The following is an 11,738-nucleotide window of genomic DNA, read 5'->3' as shown; positions in this document are numbered from 1 at the left end:
CATGTCTTCAATAATCATTCAATAAAAAAATATTGTGTACAATGTCTATTTTAAGAATATTGTGCTTATGATAAAATCCAAAGTGATCCTCTAGCCTACATGTGGTTAATGAAATAAGAGAAAGTGAGCTAAAGGCTCTTCTTCAAATGTACTACAATGAGAAAACCGTGTTTGGAGTTTGCTGTAGGCCTAGTTCTTGTGTTGCATTCACAGGATGTTTTTGTTCTCTAGTTCATTTCAAGGCAATACACATACACCTTTTATTTATGGGAATTCACAATAAATAACATTACAAAATATATGATCTAAAATAAGACAAGATTTACAGGAGCCAAAGAAAATGTTTAATGTCTAACGGAGAACTATAATCTCTTGGTGACGCTTTAAATAATACTGTACTTAACAGTGTACAGGAAAGCGATGTGACATGTATCCTTTTTCTCTCTAAAAGAAACAATCACTTTAGTAGCTGAACATCATACATACCGTACACTTCATTAATAAGTTATTGTATCCTTCAGTGCTGATTTTAGTTTACAGTAGACCACCAAAACCCTCTACTGAACAGCCCTTAGACTACAGACTGTGGCCCTAATATTGTTGATATATGTTTGTGGTACATATCCATTGTTTGTGTATAAAAATGATCAAGTGATCAATATATTTAGTATAAAAATAATGTGTTTAAAAAGAAAGAAAAATGAAATTGAAGGAATATTGAAAATTCCTCTTCATGTAACATTCAGTGGATTGATTCGTCATAAACAGTTTGACTTCCCACTGCTCCAGTCTCTTCCTGCTCCTCAGTGGATTGATTCTTCATATACAGTTTGACTTCCCACTGCTCCAGTCTCTTCCTGCTCCTCAGTGGATTGATTCCTCATAAACCGTTTGTGACTTCCCACTGCTCCAGTCTCTTCCTGCCCCTCAGTGGATTGATTCTTCATATACAGTTTGACTTCCCACTGCTCCAGTCTCTTCCTGCTCCTCAGTGGATTGATTCTTCATAAACAGTTTGACTTCCCACTGCTCCAGTCTCTTCCTGCTCCTCAGTGGATTGATTCTTCATAAACAGTTTGACTTCCCACTGCTCCAGTCTCTTCCTGCTCCTCAGTGGATTGATTCGTCATAAACAGTTTGACTTCCCACTGCTCCAGTCTCTTCCTGCTCCTCAGTGGATTGATTCTTCATAAACAGTTTGACTTCCCACTGCTCCAGTCTCTTCCTGCTCCTCAGTAGCGTTGGTAAATCAGAGAACAAAAGCAAGGCCTATGTGTTTAGTACTGTGTACTAGTTCTATAGTCAATGTAATACTACCAGAGGTACCACTGTCTGTCCCTCATTGTAGTATATCTGGAGCTCTTGCTCAGCTACCAGTTTATTCATCCATGCTGACATAATGTGAAGAACATTTCATTGCCCCTTCAGCATTGTATCTTGTCATGACTTCACCTCTATCCAACACCAAGAAGTCATAGTGGGTCACTTCACTTGTTCACCTCTTCTCCCAGGCCCACCCCCACCACAGTGTCCTGTTTAATAATAGTAATATAATACAAATATATGCCATTTAGCAGACACTCTTATCCAAAGTGACTTACATTCATGCTTGTATACATTTTACGTGTGGGTGGCCCTGTGAATCGAATCCACAATCCTGGCATTACAGGCACCATGCTCCACCAACTGAACCATCCAGTTCCTACATCCCGTATACATTGTCATTAGCATGTGGCTAATGGCTAGTGCTAGTGGTACTGGCAGCCCTTGGCTATTGGATGTGACTGGGTCTTCTTCTCAGTGTGTTCTCCCCGGGTGGCTGACCAGAGCAGAGGCAGACTAAAGAGGAAGATGATGCCAAGGCTGAGGGTTACACTCAGCAGTGCCGCCCCCAGTGTGTTGGTGAAGGTGATGGGCAGAGAGTACGTGAGGAGCCACGGGCGTCGCGTCACCATGTCCTGCTCAATGGCCTCCATCTGGAAATGAGTGCCGATTATGCCGAACACGTGGAACAGTTGGTGGCTGTGACCTGTAGAGGGTGCAAAAGGACTGTGGTTAAATACCTACAGTAGTAGTGGTACAGGAAAGGTACGAAGCAGAACTCAAGGAGAACTGTAACTGGCCAGCAACAGAAGAACTGGCCTCCACAGCATAAGGGGGAAACAGGAAGGCACGGTGAGTCCCAGAGGCAGTGATATAAAGACTACTATGTTGTTTTAATGCTACATATGTCATACCACTAATGTCAAGCCAGTGTTGATCAGTATCCACTGTATTGCAACAAGTCTTGCACAGTACAGTGACAAATCATTCTGAATGAATCAAACAAGCAGCCTTTCCAGATAGACCATGCACTTTGACCTATGTAGTCGAAGCTGCCGGGGGCCAGGCGCTCTGGTAGGTGTGTGGCGAAGAGGAATGCGGTCAGGAAGGCCAGGGCGATGTGGGTGTGGTGGAGAGCGTTGGTATCGTTGTCAGTGCAGCCCTCACCCACACAGAGGAAGAGCTGTCAAAACACAGTAGAATGTATTAGCCTCGCGTCACGTGACAGGCTTCATCACAGTCACACTCCACATGGCTGTTGAACCAAGATAGAATGGTACAGGTGTAGAATATTAATTTGATCACCCGGTTGTTGCAGGACATTTCCTATACAGCAGGAAACACCAACTTGTAGTGTATTTGAGCTTTAAAAAATATTTTAACATTGGTAATTTACAGTTCAAAATTTCAGACTTGATTTGCCCTAACTAAAAACGTATCAACCCATACAAAAATGAATTATAATCTATAATTATAATCAACATTTCTGTTGCTGCAGGATTATTTTACTGCTGTGAGAAACTGGTCAAATTAAGATCCAATAGCTGAATTTCAGAACTGTTCATAAATACTTAAATGTACACCTGCATTCCACTGACTTGACTATAATTATACCATTAACCAGACAACAAAGTGTACAGAGCTTGCTAGGTTTCAAAATATATAGTCGTACAATAATCAGACAATACTAGCTTCAGCTCATTTTCATCCCTAGTCCCACGATCTGGCAAAAAAATGATAAAAACATCACATGAATCAAACATTGACACAGTACACTTCAACATGACAAACACTGTTCAATACTTTTCAACTTTTCCTCAGGCACAGGAGAAGGTGCGTCTGTCACACAGAGGGGTGAGAAATGTAATGACTCACCCTGTAGAAGAGAGGAATGTTGTCGAACAGGTAGGGTAATGCGAAAGCTAGAATGCGGAGAAATTTGCCAAACTTTGGGCTCTTACACTCTGAGAATCTGAAAAAATAAAGTGATGGTTGTTTTATCAGCCATCACAATGAGCCAAATCCATGCACATTCATTATACACTGCAAATAATTACGGATTTTAATTAATCAACGTATGCCATCTCTTTGTTCCCCATCTCTGTGCATTAAGGATAGATGAATAGAAGATGCTCTTAACAGCGTCTAGGGAACAAATTATTGCATTACTGTTGCATGGTTATTAAAATTATTAGAAACCCATTTCCCATTATTGAATTTGGGAATAAACTGTAGCCTTTATGAACTTGCTCCCAAATAGACACTTTTTCAGTGCATTTTTGTATCTAGCATGAAATCATCTTGTTTAAATATTACACAGGACATTTTCATGGTTTTATATTCCCATCACAAATCACTTACAGTGCATTTGGAGAGTATTGAGACCACTGGACTTTTTCCACATTTTGTTACGTTATTGCCTTATTCTAAAATGGATTCAAATGTTTTCCTTCCCCTCATCAATCTACACACAATACCCAATAAATACATTTTGTAAATGTATTAAAATAAAAAATAAACAGAAATATCACATTTACATAAGTATTCAGACCCTTTACTAAGTACTTTGCTGAAGCACCTTTGGCAGCGATTACACCCTCGAGTCTTCTTGGGTATGATGCTACAAGCTTCGCACACCTGTATTTGGGGAGTTTCTCCCATTCTTCTCTGCAGATCCTCTCAAGCGCTGTCAGGTTGGATGGGGAGCGTTGATGTACAGCTATTTTCAGGGCTCTCCAGAGATATTCGATTGGGTTCAAGTCCGGGCTCTGGCTGGGCCACTCAAAGACTGGTCCGAAAGCCACTCCTGTGTTGTCTTGGCTATGTGCTTAGGGTCGTTGTCCTGTTGGAAGGTGAACCTTCACCCCAGTCTGAGGTCCTGAGGGTTATGGAGAAGATTTTCATCAAGTCTCCCATTCCCTGCCGCTGAAAAACATCCCCACAGCATAATGCTGCCACCACCATGCTTCACTGTAGGGATGGTGCCGGATCCTTCCAGACGTGACCCTTGGCATTCAGGCCAAAGAGTTCAATCTCGGTTTCATCAGACCAGAGAATCTTGTTTATCATGGTCTGAGAGTCCATTAGGTGCCTTTTGGCAAACTCCAAGCAGGCTGTCATGTGCCTTTTACTGAAGAGTGGCTTCTGTCTGGCCACTACCATAAAGGCCGGATTGGTGGAGAGCTGTAGAAATGGCTGGAAGATTCTCCCATCTCCACAGAGGAACTCTGGACCTCTATCAGAGTGACCATCGGGTTCTTGGTCACCTCCCTGACCAAGTTCCTTCGCCCCCGATTGCTTAGTTTGGCCAGGCGGCCAGCTCTAGGAAGATTCTTGGTGGTTCTAAACGTCTGCCGTTTAAGAATGATGGAGGCCACTGTGTTCTTGGGGACCTTCAATGCTGCAGAAATGTTTTGGTAACCTTCCCCAGATCTGTGCCTCGACACAATCCTGTCTCGGAGCTCTACGGACAATTCCTTCGACCTCATGGCTTGATTTTTGCTCTGACCTGCACTGTCAACTGTGGGACCTTATATAGACATGTGCTTTTCCACATCATATCCAATCAATTGAATTTGCCACAGGTGGTCTTCAATCAAGTTGTAGAAACATCTCAAGGAGGATCAATGGAAACAGGATGCACATGAGCTCAATTTCTAGTTTAATAGCAAAAACACTTTTTTTTAAGGCTGTAATGTAACAAATGTGGGAAAAGTCAAGGGGTCTGAATGCTTTCCGAATGCACGGCTTCAATTAAATTCACTCACTTGCTCTCCTTACCTTTCACACAACCATAACTGCTGAGTCATTGTCAGATCAGATTAGCAAAATAGATTCTGTTTTTGTAGCTTTGAAACACATTCCAGTGTAAATGAAGCCAACTCCCTCTTCACATAAAGAACACACGATCTGTTGCTAACGACTGTACATGTCTTCCCTCTCCTTACTACCTCTTCCAACTAAAACCACACTTGATAGTCTATCTATGGAGTGACAAGGCCTACATGTTTTTTTGTTAGCTCACACCCACATAATTGAAAAGGGAGGTGCATAGTGCCACTAATGTTTCAAGGGCAACTCCGCCACTTTTCAACCTCATATTCATTATCTCCAGCACCAAACCAGTGTCTACATGTGAAAATGGAAACTATGTGTTTGATGTATTTGATACCATTGCACCCATTCCGCTCCAGCCACTACCATGAGCCCATCCTCCCCAATTAAGGTGCCACCAACCTCCTGTGATAGACAGTGAGTTAGGTTAGCAGTAGCACAGTGAGTTAGGTTAGCAGTAGCACAGTGAGTTAGGTTAGCAGTAGCACAGTGAGTTAGGTTAGCAGTAGCACAGTGAGTTAGGTTAGCAGTAGCACAGTGAGTTAGGTTAGCAGTAGCACAGTGAGTTAGGTTAGCAGTAGCACAGTGAGTTAGGTTAGCAGTAGCACAGTGAGTTAGGTTAGCAGTAGCACAGTGAGTTAGGTTAGCAGTAGCACAGTGAGTTAGGTTAGCAGTAGCACAGCAGTTGACAGAGAGCAAAAGAAAACGCATGACTAACAGAGACGACATGATGTTTACCTTTTTATGATGTCATGGTTATATTGGATATATGGTAAACCAAGCCTTAGCAGAAAAGAGGAGGGAGAAGCATTGTGAGACTGCCATCAAGCAGAGAATACTCAGTAATAATTATGAAGAAATGTAGGCAAACCAGTCAGTGTGCATTTTAACAACAACGTGTAGGCTTAGTGTACGATGACAAGCGAAGTCACAATAGCTGCTACACAGTGAAGCTAAGCTGAGGTAAAAGATTGGTCCAATTTACCTCCTATCATGCAAGATATTTTGACAGAAAGGAGCTGAAAGGAGCAGTTTCATTCCCCAAAATTAATTTTTAACAGCAGTGTGTGTATCAAATCTACATGAAATGTACATTAAAATGTTTAATGTCAAATATGTGTCCACACAGTAGGATTTAGACTAAATGTGATTGTTTCTGGTTGGAGGAATATTGTCATTTTGTAATCTTATTAATTCACAACATCCAAAGCTAGGGGTTAAGTTGTACAATCACATTCCTTTAAAACCCAGAGCTAATTATACAAGATCCTCATTAGCACTATGAGATGCCTGAGATTGAGTGGTTGCTAAACAACAGGCAGGTTGACATTTATTGTCATGAGTCTTGTCCTGGAGGCAGAACTGAGCGTTTTCCCCTTAGATAGGCCAGCTGGCTATATTGTAAACATTCATGAAAACAAACATTTGCTTTTTGGTTTTCATTTAAGGTTAGATTTAGCAGTGTGGTTAAGGTTGGAGTTAAGGTTAGGTTTAGGCATGATGGTTAGCAGTGTGGTTAAGGTTGGGGTTAAGGTTAGATTTAGCAGTGTGGTTAAGGTTAGGGTTAAGGTTAGGTTTAGGCATGATGGTTAGCAGTGTGGTTAAAGTTGGGGTTAAGGTTAGATTTAGCAGTGTGGTTAAGGTTAGAGTGAAGGTTAGGTTTAGGCATGATGGTTAGCAGTGTGGTTAAAGTTGGGGTTAAGGTTAGGTTTAGCAGTGTGGTTAAGGTTAGGTTTAGGCATGATGGTTAGCAGTGTGGTTAAGGTTAGGGTTAAGGTTAGGTTTAGGCATGATGGTTAGCAGTGTGGTTAAGGTTGGGGTTAAGGTTAGGTTTAGCAGTGTGGTTAAGGTTGGGGTTAAGGTTAGGTTTAAATCAGATTTGAGGACTTTGTGGCTGTGCCAGCTAGTGACCACTCTGCAGAGCTGCCTCCAGAACAAGGAAAAACGCTAACCTGCAAACAACAGTGGCCTTCCAGAAGAAAGCTCTCTTACCTGGAGTAGCAGGCTAAGGCGGTACAGATGACAGTGTTTACCACAGCGATGGGGATATAGTACTGGTGGAACAAACTGTTCACCCACTTATCAGGAATCACGTAGGCAGAATATGTTATGGCAGAGCCTGGAGGGGAAAGAAATATGCATAACCAAACATGCAGGAATAGACACAAATACATAAACATGTGTGTGCATACAGAGGCACTGCAAACTATGTGTATATACCATAGACTATATTGATGTGTATAATATACACACATACAGATGGAGGATCTTAATTTGATCACCCTGTTTCAGGAGATCTTTCATGCTGTTGCAAACTGGCTCAAATTAAGATCCTACATGTGGGAACTCATGTGGCTAAGGCATTCATGCGTGTGTACACACAAACACACACTGTCACCCTTCAGCATGCAGATGCTGGCAGAAGTGTAGATTCCAATCTGAGGACTGGTTGGTCCAGGACTCAGTATGCATGGTACATGTGGTTAAGCACATTCCTGCATGCATTCCATAACTAATAACACCCTTTGTATGGCAGGTTGGTGCTTTACATTAGTTAGTTGAGGGTATAGTTACCCTGACTGTACATTATGTCCTGTTCAAGACCTGCTACACATTAAGGGATTTTTAAAACTGGGTGCAGAGCTATATAAATGCAAACCATTATGCATACGTTTTTCCACATCAACCCCTACTGCCACCCCGACTGCCACCCATAGACACCTTTTGTAAGCCCCTCCAAAATCCAAAAGGATTGAATGGGTGGGCCAAATATGGTCATAGAGCCTGTGGTAGGCCAGGCAGTTGGTGCCATTTATCTCAGACACATGTACTTCCATCAGATCTGTAATGAGGAATTAACAAGCGACTAGGGGTTGATTTGGGACTGGGGGAAACCACAGAATTAGATCAAATGAAACAGACATAGATGTTTAATGTGATCAATCCAACACTCCAAATTGTACATCAAAAGTATGACTGGCCAGTGTACCCACCACAGAACATCCATTTGAATGGGACTACATTCCCTTTCTACCAGTGGAGGCTGCTGAGGGGAGGACAACTCATAATAATGGCTGGAATGGAGCAAATGGAATGGCATCAAACAATGTTTGATGTATTTGATACCATTCCACGGATTCCGCTCCAGCCATTACCACAAGTCCATCCTCCCCAGTAAAGGTGCCACCAACCTCCTGTGCTTCCTACCCATTCTAACTCCATCAGGGTATCATACAACGACTCTCAGTTAAAAGACCTACAGGTTCAGAACTCTATACAAATCCAACCCCTTATACATTGACTAGATAGAATCCATACAATGCCTTTCCCTCTAGAAATACACCTGCATAATATAGTAGTCATGTTGCTAGGGGCAACAATGTTCTTTTGAAAATAATTATATTTCTATGACATGTCTACCCACCCAGGCTGTAGAGACTCAGAGCTCCGTAGTCGAAGAAGAAGCAGATGTGTCGCGCGCGCGTTGACATGGTGCTAAAGGTGTGGGCACAGCTCGAGGCCAGCGGGTACACACAGCACGACATCAGGAACACCAGGAGGGGCCATGTGAACGAGTCGCGCCACACGTCCTGCATCAGGACCACCGTCAGCAGCTTCCAGAAGAAGTACCTGTCAGGACACACAGAGGACAGAGAGGTTAGTTTGGCACTGGAGGACGCATTCCTTTCAGGACCAATCGTTTACCAATTTTGTGGTGCTTGTTTCAGCATTAAATCAGAATGCAAGTTAATTATGATTCTTCAAAATGAAATAGTTATTTTGGATTGTTCGCTTAAACATCACAGTGATAGCTTAAAAAAAGAAAGAAGTCCCCTTTAACCAGCCTGGTCTTTTGTAAGATTACTGTATTCTCCAGTTCAGTCAGCCACAGTGAGTTACTGTATCTACCACAAGGTTTTCCCTGGCCTGTACACAGTAGTTACAGAGGCAGCGGGCTGTGTTTCCATGTCTCTGCACACCTCATTAACAAATAAACCTCATTTGTGGTTTTCCCCATCACTACACTGAGCTGTTCACTAATTGTGGCAACTCATTTGAGAGCTGTGAGAGGAGAGAGAAGAGGGAGACAGAGAGAGAGGGAGAGAGAAATAGAAAGAGGAGTCCTTGATCCTTGCAGTGCAGAGGCAAGTGTCTTAACGACTGTCATCATCAGGTAGACACAGTCACATACACCATGCTACACTGCTAATCAACTACTACTTCCTGTGGAAGGCCTCAAGCCTGTGGAATATGCTTCAGCTGCTATTCAATAAAACCTGTTAATCATGTTTTGTGGTTTAGTCCAAATCCAAAGCAACATTGTTCCAGAGTGAGAGAGCATGTTTCAATATGCAGTTGCTTCTTTTCTGTCATTAAAAGACATGTTATGTTCATTGTTCGTATCCAAATTATAAAGATAAAACTAAACATGAGAGAAAAGTTCACTGTTTACTTTCGTCTCAGTCAAGCCTCCAGTATCATTGACATGAGACTGTCCCCTGAGGTTCTAGTTAGCCATCATGTTTAATGACTACACCTGCTCTTTACACATCCTTAATAAGAAGCAGAGGACTGCCATGGGGGCGGGGTGGGGGGGGGGATTACCTGACACACATTTAACTATACGGATCATTGTTTTTTGAGGATGACAAGTTTTGGAATAAAGAATCTAAGGAAAAGAGCTCAGTTTGTTTTAATCTATGAAGGATGTTAAGGTTGTGAATTTACTACAACTCTGTCTGAAGGACACATACCACTGCTGTGACAGGAGTGCACATTTTAGTTCTTACCCAGCACTAATGAACTAATAACCATTCAACCCTGAATTAGGTGTGTTAGTGCTGGGTAACACTTTATTTAGATAGTCCCAAGTAGATGTTCAGTAGATGTTCAATAACTGTAAACAAATGTCAATGTTTCTGTACAGCACATTGTGACATCAACTGATGTAAGAAGGGCTTTATAAATACTTTTGATTGATTGAAATAACTATCCACTTACGGGGTTCCTTGTGAATGCCACATGGGGGCACATGTTTTGGTCACACTTTATTTGGATAGTCCCACACAAGATGCTCTGTAGATGCTCATACTATCAACAAACTATCTGTTTAGCAATTGCTTGCTAAATTTGGCTTAATTTGGCTAAGCCAAATTTAGCAAGCAATTGCTAAACAGATAGTTTGTTGATAGTATGAGCATCTACAGAGCATCTTGTGTGGGACTATCCAAATAAAGTGTGACCAAAACATGTGCCCCCATGTGGCATTCACAAGGAACCCCGTAAGTGTAACAGGTGTCGCTCGGCTATACCACGTGGGCAGGAAGTGTGTCCAGATATTGAGCGTTTCATTGGTCAGCTGGAAGAGGCTGAGGATGCAGTCAGTGGCTGAGCTGCGAGGATGTCGGTAGCCTGAGATGATGCTGTCCTCATGGAACACCTAAACAAAACAAAACCCAGGGTTACTGCACAGTTGGCCAACACTCATTCACCACACAGTAGTAGGCTATATCTAGATACATATGGAGGGTAACCTGTTTACTATAAAGACAATGGTGATGATGTTGACATATTTCCCAGTGAAAGTAGGACTATACATTCTTGAGGGGAGTCACAATGATACATTCTTGACATTCTAAGTGGCAAGAATAAACACACGATTCAGAATAGTGTTCCACTCAAATTCCATGTCCACATGTCCAACTTCTGAATTAACTGGACTTAAATAGAAAATATAACCTCGACTCTGAAAATAATATTGTAGGATATGTCATTATAAAACGTAGTGAAGTAAAGTAACTTACTTTTGGGACTTGGTTGATGGTGAAGACCCTGGGCAGTTTAATAAGGCTGAGCATGTTGTCTGAGAGGACAGTGGTGTTGACTTCACTTGCTGTATGAACTGAAGCCAGAGAGAGGGAGCATCTTTCCCTTTATAAGGTTGTTGCTATGTTGTTCTGTCGGTTCCTCCCTCCCACTCCCCACCCACCCAGAACATTCAGTACACCTGTTCCACCACTCCTCCTCTCTCTCTCTCTCCCTCCCTCTAGTCAGGCTCTGCACACCCCATCTAGTTTCACCCTAAGACAAAAAGGTGTTGAGCAGCTGAGTTCATGTTCACACAGACACACAAAAATATTCACATTCTTCGAAAAAGCTGCCAAGGGAGAAAACTTTTGAAAAAGGCAACAGAAGTCTAACCAAAAGCTTTCATATTTTGAAAGATAATGGTTTATGAGTTACAGAGTTTGTCTTTGAGAGCAGTTGGCCTATTGTTCTCTGAAGTAAAAACAATGAGTTAATGACTGATTACGGTAGCCTAACAATCACAAAGGGGAAAGAGCACAGCAGTACAGCAAGTTTAGCAGCTTTCACAGTGATGTTTAGAGATTTCAACCCCTGCCTCGCTTGTGTCTGCTTGGTACTCGTGAACTAGATCCATGGAATAAGTAGCAGAAAAAAATATATTGATCTGTCTATGCATGCAGCAAAGAAATGCATAACATTATTCTGGAAATCTACAATCCTCCTACTTGAACACAGTGGCTAAATTAAATATCTAGCTACATTCTTGAGGACAA

The 11,738-nt window shown here is 42.0% G+C and overlaps 1 protein-coding gene across 3 annotated transcripts; it reads right to left on the bottom strand.

Moving 5' to 3' along the window:
• Positions 1-235: 235 nt before the first annotated feature.
• Positions 236-11,145, bottom strand: LOC115203528 (membrane progestin receptor gamma-B-like). Of its 3 annotated transcripts, XM_029768291.1 has the most exons (8): positions 10,962-11,137; positions 10,470-10,597; positions 8,582-8,787; positions 7,150-7,276; positions 5,896-5,940; positions 3,199-3,295; positions 2,362-2,506; positions 236-2,029 (listed from the first exon to the last, which is right to left on the bottom strand). In XM_029768291.1, exons 1-8 carry the CDS (start codon positions 11,013-11,015, stop codon positions 1,749-1,751), a joined length of 1,083 nt encoding a protein of 360 aa, XP_029624151.1. In that variant the 5' UTR covers positions 11,016-11,137; the 3' UTR covers positions 236-1,748. The 3 variants fall into 3 exon arrangements, with proteins under 3 accessions (XP_029624151.1, XP_029624152.1, XP_029624154.1); XM_029768292.1 differs by lacking the exon at positions 5,896-5,940; XM_029768294.1 differs by lacking the exon at positions 236-2,029 and having other exon boundaries at positions 2,199-2,506; positions 10,962-11,145.
• Between the last annotated feature and the right edge of the window lie 593 nt (positions 11,146-11,738).

The sequence above is a fragment of the Salmo trutta genome, chromosome 12, assembly GCF_901001165.1.
Source record: "Salmo trutta chromosome 12, fSalTru1.1, whole genome shotgun sequence".
Classification (NCBI taxonomy): Eukaryota; Metazoa; Chordata; class Actinopteri; order Salmoniformes; family Salmonidae; genus Salmo; species Salmo trutta.
Note: the sequence above shows the minus strand (reverse complement) of the source record. Positions and strands in the feature narration are given on the sequence as shown.

Coding starts and splice junctions, on each gene's coding strand:
- LOC115203528 (XM_029768291.1), bottom strand. CDS start 11,015: ATGCTCAGCCTTATTAAACTGCCCAGGGTCTTCACCATCAACCAAGTC. Junction 8,788..10,469: donor ACACACTTCCTGCCCACGTG/GTATAGCCGAGC, acceptor GTGTCCTGACAG/GTACTTCTTCTGGAAGCTGC. Junction 5,941..7,149: donor GCCTTAGCCTGCTACTCCAG/GTAAGAGAGCTT, acceptor TTTTCTGCTAAG/GCTTGGTTTACCATATATCC.